Source organism: Haliotis cracherodii, unplaced genomic scaffold (genome assembly GCF_022045235.1).
Source record: "Haliotis cracherodii isolate W230 unplaced genomic scaffold, xgHalCrac1.p SCAF_17, whole genome shotgun sequence".
Taxonomy (NCBI): Eukaryota; Metazoa; Mollusca; class Gastropoda; order Lepetellida; family Haliotidae; genus Haliotis; species Haliotis cracherodii.
In genome coordinates this window covers 25,070,588-25,092,065 of record NW_027266272.1, presented here as the reverse complement: position 1 = coordinate 25,092,065, position 21,478 = coordinate 25,070,588, and the positions used below count along the sequence as shown (strand labels likewise).

The window sequence follows — 21,478 nt, the reverse complement described above, 5'->3', positions numbered from 1 at the left end:
GTTTGCGTATTTTCATGGTTTGACAAATAAAGTGTTTTGTCAACACATTTTAGTTGAAATATATTTTACTGATAATGTGGTACACACATAAAAGTGTATTTATTTTCTATTTCAAAATATTGGGATTATGAATATACTGTTTTGTGTCATGCATGTTGCTAAATATTTACTATCAGTATCGTGCTTGTTCTTTGGTGTAGGTACTTCTTAAAGTGCAAAACAATTACTTTTGAATCAGTCTCCTTATATTTCATAATGACCACCTCAAAATCTAAAAAAAACATTTCCCTACATATACTTATTTTTCAACTGAAATTAATGTGCCGTTTTACTATTCAACTCAAGCATGTTCTAGGTTGATTTCACTTATTTCTCTGTTTAACAATCCAAACAGGGACCAGTGCTTAACAATCTGAACAGGGACCAGTGCTTAACAATCCAAACAGGGACCAGTGCTTAACAATCTAAACTAGGACTATTGCCTAACAATCCAAACAGGAACCAGTGTTTAACAATCCAAATAGGGACCTGTGTTAAACAATCCAAATAGGGGCCAGTATTTAACAATCCAAATAGGGGCTAGTGTTTAACAATCCAAATAGGGGCCAGTGTTTAACAATCCAAATAGGGGCCAGTGTTTAACAATCCAAATAGGGGCTAGTGTTTAACAATCCAAATAGGGACCAGTGCTTAACAATCCAAATAGGGGCCAGTGTTTAACAATCCAAATAGGGGCTAGTGTTTAACAATCCAAATAGGGGCCAGTGTTTAACAATCCAAATAGGGGCTAGTGTTTAACAATCCAAATAAGGATCAGTGCTTAATCTAAACAGGACCAGTGCTAAAAAATTTCAAATAGAGACCCAAGCTTAACAATCCAAAAAGGGACCCGTGCTTAACATTCCATTTAGGGACCAGTGCTTAACAATCCCAATAGTGACCAGAGCTTAACAATCAAAACTGGGACCTGTGCTAAACATTCCCTACTGGGACCAGTGCTTAACAATCCCAACAATGCTTAACAATCCAAACTGGGACCAGTGCTTAACAATTCCAATAATGACCAGTGCTTAACAATCAAAACTGGGACCAGTGCTAAACACTCACTACTGGGACCAGTGCTTAACAATCCCAACAATGCTTAACAATCCAAACTGGGACCAGTGCTTAACAATCCAAACTGAGACCATTGCCTAACAATCTAAACTAGGACCAGTGCTTAACAATCCAAAATGGGACCAGTGCTTAACAATCCAAACAGGGACCAGTGCTTAACAATCCAAACAGGGACCAGTGCTTAACAATCCAAACAGGGACCATTGCTTAACAATCTAAACTAGGACTATTGCCTAACAATCAAAACAGTGACCAGTGCTTAAAATCTAAACTGGGACCAGTGCTTAACAATCTAAACTGGGACCAGTGCCTATGAAACTAAACTGGGACAAGTGTTAACAATCCAAACTGGGACCAGTGCTTAACAATCTAAACTGGGACCATTGCTTAACAATCCAAATAATGCTTAACAATCCCCGTAGTGACCAGTGCTTAACAATCAAAACTCGGACCATTGCCTTACAATCTAAACTAGGATAGTGCTTAACAATCCAAACTTGGATCAGTGCCTAACAATCTAAACTGGGACCAGTGTTAACAATCCAAATAGTGCTTAACAATCTAAACTGGGACCAGTGCTTAACAATCTAAACTGGGACCAGTGCTTAACAATCTAAACTGGGACCAGTGCTTAACAATCTAAACTGAGACCAGTGCTTAACAATCCAAACTGGGACCACTGCCAAACAATCTAAACTGGGACCATTGCTTAAAAATCTAAATCATGATTAACAATCCACATAGTGACCAGTGCTTAACAATCTAAATTGGGCCCAGTGCTTATTTATCAAATTAGGCACCAGTGTTTAACAAACTATATTGGACTAGGTTTTTTTAACAAATTGAAGAAGACTTAAGCTCACAGACTCAAGAGTCAACTCTATTGAAGTACTGAACAATCTGAAGAGAATATGTGCTTAATTATAACAATCCTAATAAACATTTGCTTAACAAAATCAAGAAGACTAGTGCACAGTGATCTCTAAAAGACTAGTCCACAAAGATCTCAAGAGGACCAGGGCTTAACTATCTCAAGAAGACCAGGGCTCAGACATCCAAACTTAAAATACAAGTTCGTTTATTTCCCTACTTTTGTCCATCTTAATGAAACATGATTAATGAAGCCAAACGTCGACAAACTATAGCTGTGCCTGGACAACATTGAGAGTGGAGGCCTATTGACTTATATTGCTTGTCCTAGTTTGCAACCAGAAGTCAGGAAGGATGTACATCTCGTATACCATGTGTGTGTTCTCTAGCTGACCTCTGACCTCTGATAAGTTCAAGTGACACTGCGTAATATCCAGAGGCTGTGCCTGACAGGAACAGATCACCACCCAATCTTATCTCTTCATCTCCTTGTCCTCTGATGCTATCTCCTCTCAAACACTTTCTGAACTGAACTTTTTATTTACACTAAGGCCACAATCAGTGGCATAAGAGGTACAAAATCAAAATCGTTTCAGCACCATACACATGTACATATAATATCTAAATTTGGATAAAATACGTAACTTCTTTGCTAAGCAGGAATACATATATGTATATTGACTTGAAATTTCAGTCAACATTTATACTGTCTGATTCATTCAGGCAATATAGACACAATTTTTATTGATAACAACTTCTTTAATACTTGGAAAAGCGACGTTTCAGTATAGATCCTTATACCGTTTTCAAGCAAGTCTTGCTGCACAATGGTATAAGGATCTTTACTGAAACGTCGCTTTTCGCTTGACAACGGTATAAGAATCTATACCGAAACGTCGCTTTTCCCAGTATTTAAGAAGTTGTTATCAATAAAAATTGTGTGTATCTTGTCATCTGACAACTTCTAAGTAATGCCTATCAAACAATTCACTCAGGCAATGTACATATTGACTAAATTTTCACTAAAATTCACATTGCCTCAATAATGAGACCGGATTCTAGACAGAATGACTGAAATGACGTAAGACTCCTTAATTCAATCTTCTCATATACAGATACACTGAAGTAACAATATCTACTAAATCGGGAGTGAGCTACTTAATGGGCTTAAAAAAAGACATGATGATTTCACAAAATTTGGAAAATTTCTCAATATCCCTCGTTCTGGTTAATATTATACACATTGGGTCAAATGTTGTAAAATTGGTGTAAAAATTGTTTTCTTTTGTTTTCTAAAGATGGAAAAAAACACAAAGTGTAATTCAAACTATTACACATTTGAGGCGGATCCATGATAACTTCAACAACTTCATGCCAAATATAATAAATAGAAATAAATTGAACTAGATCGTATTCGAATTTGAGTTTCATATCAGCTTCTATTCATGTTCGCAAATAGGTGCAGCAAACTACAGAATGATTTTGGATGATGATTTATGGAAAAGCAGTTGGGACTTTTCAACTAGTTTGTTATAACCATTTGCATGTTATATATATTTTTTATAACCGTTGGTATGCTACATCTGTTTGTTATAACTATTGGTATTCTATATGTTTGTTATAACCATTGGTATGTTATATATGTTTGTTATAACCATTGGTATGTTGTGTCTGTTTGTTATAACCATTGGCATGTTATATCTGGGTGTTTTTTTATATAACCAATGGTATGTTATATCTGTTTGTTATAACCACTGATATGTTATATGTTTGTCATAACAATAGGTATGTTATGTCTGTTTCTTATAACCATTGTTATGTTATATGTTTGTTATAACCATTAAGATGTTATATCTGTTTGGTATAACAATTGGTATGTTGTATCTGTTTGTTATAACCATGTTCCACTGTAGTGGGGTAATGGTGACATTGTTTGCGTATTTCAGTCAGATGTACAGCTTATCTGCTCTGCTGATTTCTCTTTCTGACACGAATGTGAACTAGCCTCTTGACGTTGTGATTATCTGACAGTCTGATACACTCTAGATATCATGTGTTAAACTGATATCTGAGCCAGACTCATCATGTGCTTGAGGGCAGTCAGGTCGCAGGGTAGACTAACCTATAGTCACCAAAATAATGTTAGGTATAAGTCTAAACAAGTGCAAAAACAAGCCTGGCTCACTAATACCCCCGACCCGCCTAGTGTGTCAGTAGTTACAAATTAAATAGCTAGGATAGGGTTAGCCTTTAGGGTTTGAAAAATTCATAAAAAAATGGAAAATTAATGAAAATATTTGTTGACTTTTGACTGCACCCTTCCATATGACACAGATTATATGTACTAAGTTTGAGATGAATCCACTGAATAGTTTAAGAGAAATCACGAGGACAAAGTTTTCAGACGGACGTTAGGGTTTGAAAAATTCATTAAAAAATTGAAAATTGATAAAAACAATTTTTTTCTTTTGACTGCACCCCTCCATATGACACAGATTATATGTACTAATTTTGAGATGAATCCCCTGAATAGTTTAAGAGAAATCGCACGGACAAAGTTTTTGGACGGACGGACGGACGGACAGACGGACGGACGGAATCATGGTATAACTATATACTCCCGACATTTTGTCGGGGGTATAATAAAAATTATTCTCCAGAGGAACCCCCTAGTCTCGAAATTTCAGGCGTTGAGCTGAGAAGGGGATGAGTGTAGGCTGCTAGAGCTGAGAAGGGGATGAGTGTAGGCTGCTAGAGCTGAGAAGGGGATGAGTGTAGGCTGCTAGAGCTGACAAGGGGGTGAGTTTAGGCTGCTGGAGTTGAGAAGGGGATGAGCGTAGGCTGCTACAGCAGGGAAGGAGATGAGTGTAGGCTGCTGGAGTTGAGAAGGGGATGAGTATAGGCTGCTAGAGCATAGAAGGGGATGAGTAGGCTGCTAGAGCATAGATGGGGATGAGTATAGGCTGCTAGAGCTGAGAAGGGGATGAGTATAGGCTGCTAGAGCTGAGAAGGGGATGAGTTTAGGCTGCTAGAGCTGAGAAGGGGATGAGTGTAGGCTGCTAGAGCTGGGAAGGGGATGAGTGTAGGCTGCTAGAGCTGAGAAGGGGATGAGTATAGGCTGCTACAGGTGAGAAGGGGATGAGTATAGGCTGCTAGAGCTGAGAAGGGGATGAGTGTAGGCTGCTAGAGCATAGAAGGGGATGAGTAGGCTGCTAGAGCATAGAAGGGGATGAGTATAGGCTGCTAGAGCTGAGAAGGGGATGAGTGTAGGCTGCTAGAGCTGGGAAGGGGATGAGTATAGGCTGCTAGAGCTGAGAAGGGGATGAGTATAGGCTGCTAGAGCTGAGAAGGGGATGAGTATAGGCTGCTAGAGGTAAGAAGGGGATGAGTAAAGGCTGCTAGAGCTGAGAAGGGGATGAGTATAGCCTGTTAGAGCTGAGAAGGGGATGAGTGTAGGCTGCTGGAGTTGAGAAGGGGATGAGTGTAGGCTGCTAGACTGCTTTCAGTATAGATACTTATACTGTTGTCAAGGAACTGTTGCTTGGCATAATGGCATAAGGATCTGTACTGAAATGTTGCCATTACAGTAAATATATAGAAGTTGTTATCCATAAATTGTGTCTACATTGTCAACTTCTAAGAAATGTCTATCACACAACTCAAGCATGCACACAAACACACGCACAGAGATTGTAGCGATGCTTACTGAAATGATCTGAAATTAAAATATATGTTCTATCGGCCTGCAACAGAGCTACCAGAAGAGTATTTGTACTTTACAAGAGACTGTCATAAAATGGTCCAAGGACATGTATGTAAACACCTTGAGAAGGATCTATGTTGCTTCTGTGATCAAACAGAAGGAAAAGCAACTCTTCTAAATGTCGCCTTCCCTAAACACAACTCACTATCTACTTCACCACAACCTACACACAACATTCCGTAGTCACGCTCAAAGATAAGACACATTCAGGTTTTCGGAGTGGCATATCAAAGTTTTGTTAGATACAGCATATGTCACATACACAAAGAAAGGTCAAGGTGAGTGAGTGAGTGAGTGAGTGAGGGGAAATGGGGTTTAACGTCGCGTCCAAGATTATTGCACTTATATAGCGACATGCATGCACGTGTGTGTGTGTGTGTGTGTGTGTGTGGCTGCTTGTACTAGATGCCGACTGATGCCGATTTATAGTGCTAGCTCACTGAGATACCATACCGCAGTTTAACATGAATACCCCACTCAGACACTGTATACTGACTCCGAGCCAACCAGTCCTTGTTTTAGCCCCTTAATGCCAAGCGCCAGACAGGGTAACAACAAGTTCCATCATTTAACGTCTTTTGGTATGACGCGGTCGGGGATTGAACCCCGGACCTTCTGCTCTCTGGGCGGGTGCTCTACCACTAGACCATGGAGGCTGAGTGAGTGAGTGAGTGAGTGAGTGAGTGAGTGAGTGAGTGAGTGAGTGAGTGAGTGAGTGAGTGAGTGAGTGAGTGGGTGGGTGGGTGGGTGGGTGGGTGGGTGGGTGGGTGGGTGAGTGAGTGAGTGAGTGAGTGAGTGAGTGAGTGAGTGAGTGAATCAAAGAAGACCTAATGATCCACTACAAGTATGAATCAGTATGTGTAGTTTAAGGAATATTCCAGCAATATCACAGTCGTGAACACCAGAAATGGGCTTCACACATTGTACCCCAGCTAGGCTACACCCACCCACTCATGTACCAGAAGGGGAAAGAGAAACACATATGAAGTATTGTGCACACTTGTAGAAGTGTGTGTAAATGTGTGTAGCAGCTCCCACATGTGCTAATATTGGATGGTTAATTTCAGTCGAAGTAATTTTTTTATTCTATGATATACATGTAGTGAGTGAGTGAGTGAGTGAGTTGGGTTTACAGTGAGAAAGCTGTCAAAATGGACCCAATATTAAACAAGCTGTTTTATTTTTTTAGCCTCATATATTAGAATTTCGCCTGGTTTAATTTATTACATAAACAGTAAATTTAATTAGATCTACACGCAATATATAGGTAAATTCATAATCGATTTCTGAATGAAAAAAAATATGCTTGTATGAGTGAGTGAGTGAGTTGGGTTTAACACCGCTTTTAACAGTATTCCAGTTATATCACGGCGTGTCGGCTTAATGTGGGAGGAAAGCCCGAAGAGATGCAGGTCTCAGACGTTCACCACTTCGATGAAACCCACGAGCACAGGTATGGTGCTGACAAACCTAGAAACATGATCAGGGCAAACTGGGATTCGAACCCATAATCATAGGTTTCTGGCGTGCCCAAGGGACGCAACTCTGGACAGCAAAATTGACGCACCTTAGACGACTGGGCCACCTGTGCCCCCTGATATACATATATGTTGTTAGTGCTGTTTTTTCATCAATATTTGACAAAAGGTCCCCATCTCAACCCACTAAGAACCACATTCTTCCTATTTCAGTCCATCCACAAATAGGATAGGTGGGTCAGGTTGTCCTGAGTGTTGTTTTTAAAACAAAACGGTAATTTGTAAAATGTCAGTAAAAGCCTTCTTTCCAATGACAATTAAGTTTACAGTTAATTAATGAATGCTTTTATGAGAACTCGAGAAAAAGTAGGAAACAGGTTTAGGGATGGGAGCTCTAGACAAGGGATGGAAGGGAAACCAGGTTTATAACATACATATCTTTTTGGTGGCCTAAGGGGGGCGAAACACAACACTTTTTCTGCTACTTTGAATTTTTTTTCTCACTATCATTCAACAGCCAAAAGTGAATCTCAATGTGAGAGAAACAACTGATTTCTTTTAACCAATCCCCTCCCACTCATACTTTGTAATTTCAAGTTGAGAGAAGGGAAAACTGTTTCAATGGAGCCTCATGAAATGAAATGACCCTCAATATATGTCTGTGATCTAAGGAAAAAAAAGGTTCCTTACCTCGGGAGTAGCATAGTTCTTGTTGAACTGAGACATAGAGAACATGCGAATCTGGTCGCCCATCTCCTCTCGGGTCTCAATAGCACGTTTTACCAGCCACTGCAACATGAAGACGTTGAATAAGAACAATGTGCATGGTTGTGTGAATGTTGTTTTCGTGCCTGGCGGAATATCAAAGCCCAAAGTGGTGCAGGTAATAGGATTTTACGATTTTGGTCAAATCTATTACAAGTTACACTAACACATCAAGATTCGGGAGAAATCCATTAATCGAATCCAGGGACCAAGCCACATCTCTGAAATGCAATGTAATGTTATCAAAATCAGTTCTTTCAAATCTTTCGATCTTTCTTATAGATCTGGCAAACCCTTGACAGGTAACAACAGGTAAATTTCTCTCTTGAATAATTGATATCAGGCAAACATTTTAGCAAATGATCACAGAACTACAACTTAAGTTAATGAAAGTTAATGTTAAAGTACAGAAGTTACAATCATCTTTCATTTGACTTTTAGAAAATAGGAGTTGCAATCGTATTAGAGCTAAAATGGCTCTGGCAATTTGGTCCAGGCCCTGTTTCTCAAAGTGATCTTTGTAAATGTTAATAAATAGGAGGAAGAATCATCTTAGCGCTTAAATCTCAAATATTTTATGTTAATAATAATGAAAGGAGTCACAATTATCTTAGCGCTAAGATCTCCAATATTTTACATCAAGGAAAGGAGTTACAATCATCTTAGTGCTGAGATCTCCAATACTTTAAGTCAGTTTTAAAGAATGGAGTTAAAATTATCTTAGCGCTAAGACTCCAATACTCAGAGGTGAATTTTAAGGAAAGGAGTTAAAATCATCTTAGTGCTAACATCTCCAATACTTTAAGTTAATTTTAGAGAAAGGAGTTAAAATTATCTTAGTGCCAAGTATCTCCAATACTTTATGTTAATTTTAAAGAAAGGAGTTGCAATCATCTTAGCGCTAAGACTCCTATACCTTCAGTCAGTGTCAGGGATCCGGAAACAGTCATATGCGCCGGACATGTCCGATTGGGAATCTCAAATGTCTGGTATAAAATATTGCTTACCGGACATTTAAATTTTTCTGTCCGGACATCTTAAAAAACAAACAAAGCTACCTTCGGGGTCCAAACAGTTGATGAGCATTATAGTATTCCTTCAGCGAAATTCAGGTAAATAAACAGGTATAACAAACTTGGTCAATAAAAGTATGAAACTTGATATAAAACATCACTAGACATGATAATTTACCAATTAAAATGTATTTCCTGCTCTCCAAGGCACTCAGTTTTAAAGAATAGGAGTTACAATCATCTCAGCGCTCAGACCTCTTTAAGGAAGTGTGCCCAGATGCTGCCGGATGCCATACCCATTCACCAGCCCTCAAGATACCTATTTTGTGAACTTAAATGAACAGTGTTAACGAACAGAGGCTTGGATGCAAACACAAACTGAACAACCCACCTGTACGACAGGGTATATGTGAATGAAGTCCAGGCCCTGAATCTGATGAGGCTCAATGCGATGTGGACACTTCATCTTGGGTAACACAGCCACGATCTTCTCTGTCAGGGCTCTGTGAAGAAAACCATCAGTGTGCTTAAGAACTGACTTCATTATTTTTAGGCATTTATGGAGGTATAAACATAAAAAAAACTGGTGTGCATGCTGTGTATTTACGAGTTAAAATCATCTTAGCGCTAACATCTCCAATACTTTAAGTTAATCTTAAAGAAAGGAGTTAAACATATCTTAGTGCCAAGTATCTCAAATACTTTATGTTAATTTTAAAGAAAGGAGTTGCAATCATCTTAGCGCTAAGACTCCTATACTTTCAGTCAGTTTCAGGGATCCGGAAAAGGTCATATGCGCCGGACATGTCCGATTGGGAATCTCAAATGTCCGGTATAAAATATTGCTTACCGGAAATAAACATAAAAAAACTGGTGTGCATGCTGTGGATTTACGAACTGTTTTTTTCTGTAAAAGGGGAAGTGTACACGCAAAAATCACTTTCTTTCTTTTTCTAAACAAAACGCAATTTTAGAATTAGTTAGTATCTGTGTTTGAAAATATACACTCAATTTTTTCACAGTGAAAGTAGGAAGCTCACAATAGTGTGAAAATGATATGCCGTTATGAGGCCTTCGTTTTTCGAACTAAACAGGCCTGAGTTATCCCGCTTAGATTATGACGTAATTGGTGCCATTTCAACTGGGTCCTTGTCTATTCTCAACGCAAAAGATATCAAGTACCAGTTTGCGTTAAGACAACATGGCGTACGACAAACTCCGGCGCAGTGGTGACTCAGCATAACACTATGCTGGCTGGCATTTGAGACGCTAGAATCACACACCTGTACCTACACGTGAAGCGGCTCTACCAAAGCATGATGACGTCATAATGTTTATCAATTGGCACAAATGACGTCATATTGAAAGGGGCATAAGCCATGGTGTTTTTGTTATGGAAATAGAACACTTGGTAAATGTGAAAAATATAAATAGTTTTAATGCGAAAAATATGTTAATTAATTGTGATATTTTTATATTTTTGTCTATGACATTTCAAAGTTAACATTATTAATGTGGAAAAAGTACAAGAAAAATAGGTTCATTTCCGTGTGAACTTTCCTTTTAAGGACTCCATAAACACAAGAACATATTAAAGTCAGTTCCTCTTAATATATATGTCAACAATAATAACATCCCACACTGCTTATTTAATCATCAACACATAGACTATTAACATAAACTGTAGACAACAATCAGCAATTGCAACATAAGCCCCACCCACTATTATCAACCAATCAGAAAACAGTAGTCCATTCATGGGTGTGGCCAGTTTGCTTGATTAGCCAATCAAATGCCACAGAATCACTTACTATTTACTTATACATTATATAAAAAAAATGAATTGTTTATCTTAACTTTTTGAAATCAGGTTTCATCAACAGGACCGTCATTGATGGAACAATTTGGTATCAATGTACTAATTGAAATATATCATGATATATTTATATATTAGTTAAAGATAAGACTGGCAGAAGATTTTAACTTGTCAATGACATGTGAACATTTCAGACTCGTGAAGATCCGGGGAAGAATAGGTCTTCAGCAACCCATGCTGGCCGTAAAAGGCGACTATGCTCGTCGTAAGAGGCGACTAACGGGATCAGGTGGTCAGGCTCGCTGACTTGGTTGATGCATGTCATCGAATCCAAATGGCGTGGATCGATGCTCATGATGTCAATCTCTGGATTGTCTGGTCCAGACTCGGTTATTTACAGACTGCTGTCTTATACCCGGAATATTGCTGAGTGAGGCGTTAAACAACAAACAAACAACAAACTAAACATTTCAATCATTGTAATAGGGCATCATACATGTTTTGTCATATTAATTAAATCTTAGACAAATGTTCTTACTTATACTTTTAGTATTAGTACCATTGTGCACAAACAACTAAATTCTTAACTGAAAGATATATAATCATATCCTACAGAATTTCAGTGTGCAACAGGAACTACTGGTATATTTTTTATCCATCTTCAATCTTGTTGAATGTCATTTCACCAGGAGGTCATTATATTTTTATTTTTTGGATCATGGATCAGCTGCAAAATTATTTTGAGATTACTCAGAGTTTTAAAATAATCATCTATAAAACATGTTTAGCTGACGAGTCTAGACTTATGCCCCCTGTATTTGATCCTTTGTCTTCCAAGAACCCCCCCCCAAAGAAAAAAACAACAACAACAACAGACAACTAAGCTTCCAGCAGACAATGCTGCTTAAGATGGCTAATTTATCAATGTTTTTCTTAGTTTTTTCCCAATCCTAAAGGTAATATTTGTGAAAACATTCTGTGATCAATTTTTTTAAAAATACAGATAAAAGATTATTATTTTTAAATTTTCATTTGACTTTAACTGAATCTGTGATCCAAAAGTAATCACTGTTAGGGTTATTCCTCATCAATAGGGTTATTGATAATTGATCACTGATTCAAAGGGTGCAAATGTGTTGTTTGTTATAATTTTAGAACCTGGCCCCTCCAGTCTAAACCCACAGATCTATGTTTTATGCATGTTATACACAAATGGTAAAATATTTCAAAATGTAACAGTGTACAAGCTGCAATTAAGATCCTAGAATAGTAGCTTTCGATGCATCCTGTATTGAACCATTCTGAATCCGAAAAAAAAGTGACTAAAAAAAAGCTGAAAACGTGTGGGCATGACAACACTCTCCATCAGCCAAGTCATCAAGTCTATAACCACTTTCGGTGAAATGATACATCGGTGCACCTTGAGTTTTCATGTGATGATATGACACATGACACGTTTATGTCTGTATTGACACGACATGATACACTTGCCAAAATTACTTACTTACTAGTCGTTTTATGAACCCCAGCATTTTTGTCAGTCAAATATTCGAAAATGTGCAGTAATTAGCGTTTGAAGTTCACAACTAAAAGTAACATATGTTTAGAGCTAGCTTTTCCTTTCGAACTTGCTCTAAAATATTTATAGTCAAGACGTTTCCATGCGATTTGACGTAAATATCGTCACTTATGTGTCGTGATATGTATCGTATCGTAGCCTCGCTGTATTGTTTCGCCCCTACTGTCTTGACCCAGCTCTTAAGACAAGCATGGGATACAGGGGACCAATTCTTCCTGGGAATCCCATTGGGGACCATCTCAAGTCAAAAAGAGGAATCTGCGGATAGAACAGTAGGGATGTATGTGTAGCAGGACTTACATTTTCTGACCAATAGTAGAGTTTTCTTGAAAGAGCAGGTCCACATCTACATCAAAGTTGCAGGTGGTGATACACCACGTCATACCACCAACCACCTGTTATGACAAACATGACATATATCATAAAACAAAACACTGGTTTGCATGTTTATAGTGTGTCAGTATATATACAAAATATTTGTTGCGAAACTGAAATTAGAATCAACATAATTTAAATGCATATGTTTAGATTTGATCATTTGGTTTGTTTTTTAGTTATGTCTCCCTTGAAGATCTGAATTTGTGCCATTTGGGAAAAGAACTTACAAATGCCAATGATTGTGTGTATGTTGTTTCATGTCACAGTCAGCATTATTTCAGCTGGACCAGACAGACCAGTGGTTGACATCCCATGCTGTTGAGCATCCCATGATGCAATTAATATGCAGGTTAACTGTTATTTAGAAAAAAAGCAATCAGTTAGAAATAAGAAACAAATTCTTCCGAACCTTGTCAAATGGAGAAAGTCCCTTAATTCTGGCTCTGAAATAGCCTGCGGCAAGGAGCAACTCAATCGTCTGTTGTAGTTTAACATTTTGCTCCTCATCTTCTCTTGTTTCAACCTGAAACAATGTAAAGATTTGAGCAAGTTGATATATCAATCTTTTATTCAGAGTGAGTACATAGAGTATATAAGAGAGAGAGAGAGAGAGAGAGAGAGAGAGAGAGAGAGAGAGAGAGAGAGAGAGAGAGAGAGAGAGAGAGAGAGGTTTCTTGGACTCTGAGATTTCAGTGGGCGATATCCGTTTGTTTAATGTGTTATAGAAATATAGCCAAACGATTCGTTATATTTATGTATCATTCAGATCATAATTCGGTACATGTAACTAATTGTCTTATATAAGATTATGTGGTTTCTGTCTGTTCAGAACCAAATAATTGGGGTGCATTTAAACAAGGAAATGTCAGATTTCTGTAAGACGACCATAACTGTTATAATGATATTGATGTCTGCTCTAAAAAACACGCCCCTTTTCAGCGGACATCTGATCAGTGTTTTATGATCTGTCATATTTTATTCTGTATGTATTGTCACTGGATTGTTCGATCATGTGCTACTAGATTTAATTCTTTGGTTACGAAATACCTCAACTTCTCGACCGTCTGCATCTAACTGGGTGGGAGGGAATTTTGTTGAGCCTGTTCGAGGCCTTCCTGCAAAGATGCTACCACCAGGACTGGGCGCAGCCATTTTGACGAATAGCTAATCATGTGACCAATCGTCTTCGGGCAATATCGGCAGTTTTCGATGTAAACAAAAATATAACCCGGAAGTAATTGGAAAGCGTCTGCGACCCCGTGAAAGCGCGCATTTTTCGATCTTCTGAAGTTTGATTGGCTGACTGTGTGACCGATAAAGGATTCCGACCGCGTGACCCCATTCAAAGGAATGAACACGCGGTGACGTAGCTGAATTTGATTGGTCAACACTTGTCAGGCGAGTGCGATGGTGTGATGCTTGTCTTACGATTCAACACCGTGCGATTGTGCCGGTAGTATAGTATTTTACTGTTTGGACAACAATTACTTGACATAATATCGTAGTCTGGCAGTTGGAACGCTTCGAGCTGAGGTGAGTTCAGTATGTTGTGTTGGGAATTACAAACTTATATATGAACTGCTGCATTTTCTTCTGCAACGTTTCTTTCATTGGTGTTGATGTTGTGTGCGTCAGCTGATCACGGAATCGCTGCATGTCTTATAGTCTGGTGGACTTTAGACCCTGTGATATATTTAGTCAAATCCTGCAGAATTCCTAGTATTCAGATTTCTGGAGTTATTTGAAAAGTGTTTGGATTCAATACAGATCTTCATAGATCTACATTGTAATGTTTCAAGGTACATATATTCTTAATGCTTGTTTTGATAGCGCATTTATTTTGACAGCTGAAACTTCGCTGTGACGTAAGAGATCGTAATGGCCTAACATATTTTGTCAGAGATCGTTCACCATTGGTGTTCCTTTTGCATAGATATGAATGGTCATTTTCAGTTTTAGATACACTTAGTAATCTAATTATTAGTGCTATTTAGCCTATTGCACAACGAACTGATCAGACGAAAATCATTTTTTTAAACGCCATAGGTCGTAATAACTGCCACTATCGTCATGATCGTGACACTGTCAGCCGAATTTGGTGTAACATTTTAAATATAGATGTTGTTATGTTTCGGGTGTACCTTTGCATCATGCATTTATCACCATGCGACACTTTGTGCATGAACTAAGATTTTGTCTTTCCCCGCAGATATTCCAATATGGCTACAGTGCAGCAGTTGATTATCCGTGGAACAGTGTTATTCAGTATTGGAGTATTCTTTGCACTTGTTCTGAATTTATTGCAAGTCCAACGTCAAGTCACAGTTTTTCCCCCTGAGGTTCTAGCCAGTCTTTTCTCTTCGGCATGGTGGGTGCCTCCGTCATGTGGAACAGCAGCAGGTAAGTTAACTGGAACAGCTGCCATATTTACTTATTAGGGGCTTAATTATTATATCAACACATGAATATCATGAAGCAGTATTGTCATAAAAACAGAAAGATTAACTGTTAGGCAGACATGTTAGAGATTTATATGTGTAGTCTTTTCTGTTTTGAGATCACTGTTTTGTGGCATTTGACAAACTGAACTTGAAAACGTTCCAGCATAGGAAGAATCCTCTTGAAGCAATCTGTTTTGTAGACTTTAGTGAGTGCTTGGGAAATATCTCTTGAGCTTATTCATTGACTTTCTGACAGTCTGCAGCCATGGCCACAAGTTAAAGCCCTGAGTTTAGTAGAACATTCCTTCTGGCCTAGTATGAACCATACTTTGAAAATTATGTCAAAATCAATGTTCAGGCAAGTAGTTTCAAAAGGTTTTTGCACAAACCATCCAGATGTTGTGGTGCATATTAGTGGGGCATATATCTGAGTCCTAGCTGTGATAACAAGATGTCAGTATTCACACAAACTGAAAGCAATAGCGTTCTAATTAATATGTAATTATTGAATCATGTCAGTTGTGTAACTTGTTTCAAAACAGTAGTCTTGTATTTGAACTTAACCCAGTTCATAATTAACCTCTGCAATTTTGGCAGAAAAAAACATAGCCATAGAATTGCATTAAAAATGAAACAAGTATACCTCAATGCAGTAGTTTAACTGGACGTTTTTCAAGAAATGATGAAAAAAGAAGGGTGATAAACTGATTAATTGGTTATTCATTTTTCAGCTGTGATAGGTTTGCTGTATCCGTGCCTTGATCACAGGCTTGGGGAGACTCCATCCTTCAAGCGGGAATGGTCAAGTGTGATGCGATGTGTAGCAGTCTTTGTTGGAATCAACCATGCAAGTGCAGTATCCTTCCATATGAACATGTCACACTGGTTAACACATGCTTAGTGTAATTGCTAATTTGGTAAACAATTGTGAATACATAATTTCAAATGATAGCATGTGCCCTAAAATTGAGTCCAATTAAGTTTTAAGTCGTCTTGCATCCATGATATTACGAAGTGAATGTATCAGGGTTACACTGCCAGTAGTCTGATAGTCAAGGCCCGGGAAGGTCAAGAAACTCATTGTTTTCCTCCCAAATCAAGTATTTTCCATAAGCCGGCCAATTTAAGGCTAACAAACACAAATTGTTTTTCTCTCTCTCTCTCTCTCTCTCTCTTGTATTTTCCCAAAAAGCTACATCTGGCTTTGATGTCGATGCTCTTGTGTGTCATCAAGTTGGCAAAACTTAGTCACTTTTTACATCACACTCGCTCATCATGCCGAAAACCTGTATTTGTTTCACGACATGGGTACAATGTGTGAAGCCCATTTCTGGTCTCCCCTGTCGTGATATTGCTGGAATATTGCTAAAAGCAACATATAACCAAACTCACCCACCCATATCATGCATCGGTGCAGATTTTCCACCCAAAATAAGGCAATAAGCCTAAAAATACTTATCAAAAACAACACTGGGTCCAACTAGTGTTGCCCACTCTCAGCAATTGCTCAGTAACCATGGATCCCAACGTCCATGTTCATGGCCATCTTGGTTCCAAGCTCTAAGGGTAAGACACCACCTATTCAAGTGGGGCTTGGTAATGATGAAGAAAATGCCGCTGTTTATACTGGACTCGACTTATTTCTTCCAATTTCGAATTATGTGTTGTTCCTTAACTTTATAAAGAAAATTGACTTTGCCAACAACCTGCAGCTCTCTCTGTCACTTGCTGCTATGTCTATTGGACTGTGGTGGTTGTTTGACCGGTCCAGGAGTGGATTCGGACTTGGAGTGGCCATTGCAGTACTTGCAACATTTGTTGCTCAACTTCTAGTCTATAATGGAGTTTATCGGTGAGTTTTGTAACAAATTATATTCATCTCATCATGTTCATTACATTCATGGTTTATCCATAAATAACTAGCAAGATTTTGTCCATTTCAATGAGTTTATGACGAAGTGTTTCCTAACTAAAAATTTTTTATTGTTCATATTTCCTAAAGCAAAGTCCATATGAATAGATACACTAGGCACCAACAGAAACTGCACATAATAAAATCTTCTGGTGCCTAGTGATGGATATGCACAGTTTCTTTTGGTGCTTAGTATATTTTGTGGTGAGTGTTGTACTGTGTAAATTGAATGTGAAAAGTTGTAACCCAAAAAGATACAAACAGGGCACTTTTTTATGTCTGTTGTCCAATGACTTTTATGTACCGGTACGTGTGAATTATGTTTAAATTTGATTGTTATTTTTTTTCCAGGTACACAGAGCCAGATTTCCTGTTTGTAAGGTCATGGCTGCCATGTGTATTCTTCTCAGGCGGAGTAACGATGGGCAATATTGGACGACAACTTGCAATAGTAAGTAGTTGTTGAATTTTTAAACTTAGTAGAGCTCCAGATAACTTTTTGAGCAATTTAGTTTTTACTCTAGGGTTTCTTTTTTAATTGGGTTATTACACTTTCATTGGGTAACCAATTTCATTCACTCATCTAGCATCTATTGGTCTTTTCCTAAAATTAGTGAACATTTTAACATTTAAAAAAAAAAATTAATGTTTTAGATATATAACTGTTCTAAATATATAGGCTTGACTCTGAAAGTAAATTAGCTTGTAATTGTGTTTCGGAAATTAGCTCCTTTGTACGCATGCTGAAAAAGCTTCATTGGGTATTTATGCGTACTGTTTTTATACATTTGAGTTTTTCATTTACTGCATGTGTTTCTATACGCAAGTTAATTGAAAGTAATTGGGTTTTGAATATTTTTGGGGGGGGGGGTATTTTATGCAAATACGCTGCTTATCTGTAGCTCTGCTTAGGAAGTACCTGTCATAGTTCATAGTGTGCAAGGAAATGTATTCAAAAAATTTGAAAAGGCAGGAATTGACTTCATACACATATTTCATGTATAACTGAACTCTTTGTGGATGTCTGCTGGTAAAGCGCCCCGTGAAGATCCGGGGTGGAGTAAGTCTTCAGCGACTTTGCTTGTTGTAAGAGGCGACTAACAGGATCGGGTGGTCAGACTCACTGACTTGGTTGATGCATGTCATCGTATCACAATTGCGTGGAGCGATGCTCATGTTGTCAGTCACTGGATTGTCTGGTCCGGACTCGATTATTTACAGACTGCCGTCATATAGATGGAATATTGCTGAGTGAGGAGTATAAACAACAGATCTTCTATTAACGAAGTACTTTTGAAAAGATTATATCTATGACATGCATACGTCACAATTTGTGTCTGTTTCTGATGCTGCTTGTCATCATACTCTTATTGTAGAGCATGTAGAATTTATTTATATTTATTTGTATTTATTTCAGGATGACAGCAAACAAAAAGAAGAGTGAACTGTTGTCCAGAATCTCATGAGGTTTAAATTCTCCTGATGACCAACTCAGTGACTTATCTCTGCTGATGGACCATCGTGCACTGTTCTTGTGATATGAACACCATCTCAAGCTGTCAGCCGTGACTGACAGGTGTCATCATAGAAACTGGCGTAATTAACCAGACAGCTGTGTCGGTGTGTGGATCCAAGGATCGAGATGGTCCTAATGTGATATGTCGATGCTATGCCGCTGATTGGGATGCCGAATACACCAAAAGATTAAACAGATAAATGGCATGGCCTGATTCGATTCTTGGGTGTGATGTAGCTTGTGGATGATTGGAGATCATACACATCTGAAACTCTTCTGTTCATTTTGTGTGAAGCTTACAGAACATTGAACTTGAGAGAGTGTATGCAGTCATCAAATCAACTTTTAATACATGTCACGATATGTTATTTCATCATATTCATCCATCATTGTTATCATTGTTCAAAATTAAAGTGGGTCCTTGAGGTCTTCTTTGGTATTTGAATCTTGGAATCCTTAAATATTTACATTTTAACATTACACTGTGTTTCAAAGTTGCTTGTAGTTGACACGTTGTTAAACATTAACACTGCTCTTTCTAGAAATCAGAAATATGCAGGTAAGAAGAGTACAAAATTTTGTTTTCAGAACAAGCCTAGTCTCTGACTTTAACTAAAGTTAAAGCAGTAATTCAACTGTTTAGTTTTATTCCAGTTTTAACAGATTTTCAATAATCTTTGTGTACATAATTTTACTTTAAAATGTTGATGAGTTCAGCATATAAGGAAGTTTCTAATATGTTTTCCATGTGACAAGCTGAACAAGCTCTTTCACCTAGTTCCAAAAAATAACCCCATGTTATGTGATGGAATTCATTGTAATTGAAGCAATGTTTTCACGAGATGAATTCAGCGTACACTAATGCCATTCCATGGTGACTGCATATGGCAAATGTAAAAAGTGACATATATTTTAACTACTATAAATTTGTTGAATTTCATATTGAATGTATGCAAGCATTTGTGTAATTTATTTAGTTTTGAAAGTTTGTTGACATGGCTCAGGAATTTATTTCTAATAACCAAGGAAAAGTAGAAAAATACCAGTATCTTCTGTTCTTTCATTAATCTGTAAATTTGTTAACTGTCATATTTTGTCTCACTTTCTGATTTTATTGTAAAGAAAAATTGTAACAGATGTACAAAATTGATGTTCTTTACATTGATCTCAAAAACTGAGGCTCTTGAAAGAGATTGCACTCAAAGGGACACAACTCTGCCTCAAATTGTATTGAAAGGGATGTTACTCTTCCACTGAAGTTGCCAGGGCTAAAACCATGCAATAGGGCAACAGACTGTGCAATATCAGCTTGTTGGATTATTCTTGTAAATAACAACCTGTTTACGTGTGATATCAAAATTTGATTGAAATTACAATTTGAAATTAAACTATATCATCCTCTCATTGTTTGATACCCATTCCATAGTATATCAGGTTTGGTATGAATGTTGAAATAACATTTTAAAAAATGTTGATAAACAGTGCTGGATGTTTTTATCATTTTATGTGTAATTATGGTAATTGCAATAGGCATAAATAAGTAGACCCCATTTTTACCACTTTTTTGCAAGTACATGAAGTGTTCTAAAATATCAAAATCTGAAAGCCTTTCGAGGCATTTTGCCAAAGATAAGAGCACTAGAATCTCACAATTGCAAAGATTTGAAGCAGTTCATTGGATTTCTGGAATTAAGGGGTTGGGGAAAGTACTAAAATTCTCATTGACCTGGTGTCGGGCCTTTTCCCTTGGATTATATATCAAGAGCGGATAGCTCCATTAGTCAACCTGAAGTCCCCCCACCCCCTCCAAATAAATTAAATCATGTGGGGCCAAATTCCCTTAACATGCTTAAAGAACTGAAACAAAACCATTTTTATTGGCCCTGTGGAAAAATGTAGTCTACCTTCAAATGTCCTTCTTTTTTTTTAAACATTACACTCCTTGCTGTTAAATGGTACTCACTACTGTACTAATGGTTACTTGCATATGCATAATCTGGACAATATCTTACATGGTGTTACAGATGTACAAATTGTATAGAAAGATTTTCTGAATCGTTACCTTGAAAGCAGTGTGTTTTTGTCTATCATTAAACAGGAGGGTCCTGAAGGAGAGGTTCTGGACTGATAAGGTATTACTGTATATCAGTGTTTATACTTGTAAATATGGATAGAATAGGTCTTCAGTGACCCATGCTTGCCATAACAGGTGACTATGCTTATTGTAAGAGGCGACAAACGGGATCGGGGTGGTCAGGCTCGCTGACTTGGTTGATGCATGTCATCGTATCTCAATTGCGTCAATCGATGCTCATGATGTCAATCATTGGATTGTCTGGTCCAGACTCTTATTATTTAAAGACCGTCACATATAGCTGGAATATTGCTGAGAGCGACATTAAACAACAAACAAACATGGAGTTTTCTTTTCGAAAAGGATATATTGATAATTAGTTGGAGGAGATGCTCATGTGTGTGGTAGAGACTAAATGTTTGTTGTGTACGATGGGTGTGTGATGCAGCAGTGTGTATTTAATTTCCCTGTATGTATATATGTAAATATTTGTAAGTAAATCTTGCCATGAATAATTATGTTCACCCTGGGCAAATAAATATGACCACAACTCAAACATACTTTTTGTCATTTGTTTCAAGTTACTTGTTGGGCAGGTTAAATTCAGTATTTCGCCCTTATAAAGTTGCAGTTACTTTGCATCAGAGGCGGTTACACAGAACTGGTTGCATCATTCAACTACGGATTTGTGAATAAGTATTGAATCAAGAACTGGCTTCACATGTGGGGAATCAGACTCAAGAATGCTAACATATGT

General features: G+C 37.8%; 2 protein-coding genes across 3 annotated transcripts in view; one reads left to right on the top strand and one right to left on the bottom strand.

The window, feature by feature from the left end:
* Positions 1 to 13,936, bottom strand: part of LOC139465004 (coiled-coil domain-containing protein 93-like) — a 57,018-nt gene extending 43,082 nt beyond the window's left edge. For both annotated transcript variants that reach the window (XM_071246663.1, XM_071246664.1), the window contains exons 1-5: positions 13,826 to 13,936; positions 13,188 to 13,301; positions 12,701 to 12,795; positions 9,397 to 9,508; positions 7,918 to 8,016 (exon numbers count right to left, since the gene is read on the bottom strand). In XM_071246663.1, coding sequence (XP_071102764.1) covers positions 7,918 to 8,016; positions 9,397 to 9,508; positions 12,701 to 12,795; positions 13,188 to 13,301; positions 13,826 to 13,930 — 525 coding nt within the window. In that variant the 5' untranslated portion in view covers positions 13,931 to 13,936. The remainder of the gene's footprint in view (positions 1 to 7,917; positions 8,017 to 9,396; positions 9,509 to 12,700; positions 12,796 to 13,187; positions 13,302 to 13,825) is intronic.
* A 250-nt stretch (positions 13,937 to 14,186) lies between these two features.
* Positions 14,187 to 21,271, top strand: LOC139465002 (insulin-induced gene 2 protein-like). Its single transcript, XM_071246662.1, has 6 exons — positions 14,187 to 14,311; positions 14,988 to 15,178; positions 15,951 to 16,075; positions 16,905 to 17,071; positions 17,483 to 17,582; positions 18,549 to 21,271. The coding sequence occupies exons 2-6, from the start codon at positions 14,998 to 15,000 to the stop codon at positions 18,573 to 18,575; spliced, it is 600 nt and encodes a 199-aa protein (XP_071102763.1). The 5' UTR covers positions 14,187 to 14,311; positions 14,988 to 14,997; the 3' UTR covers positions 18,576 to 21,271.
* Positions 21,272 to 21,478: the final 207 nt, after the last annotated feature.

What these genes read in the sequence shown, in the direction of transcription:
- LOC139465002 (XM_071246662.1), top strand. Translation starts at nt 14,998, where the DNA reads ATGGCTACAGTGCAGCAGTTGATTATCCGTGGAACAGTGTTATTCAGT. An exon ending in GTCATGTGGAACAGCAGCAG is followed by an intron (nt 15,179 to 15,950) that starts GTAAGTTAACTG and finishes TTCATTTTTCAG; the next exon opens with CTGTGATAGGTTTGCTGTAT. An exon ending in GTCTATAATGGAGTTTATCG is followed by an intron (nt 17,072 to 17,482) that starts GTGAGTTTTGTA and finishes TTTTTTTTCCAG; the next exon opens with GTACACAGAGCCAGATTTCC.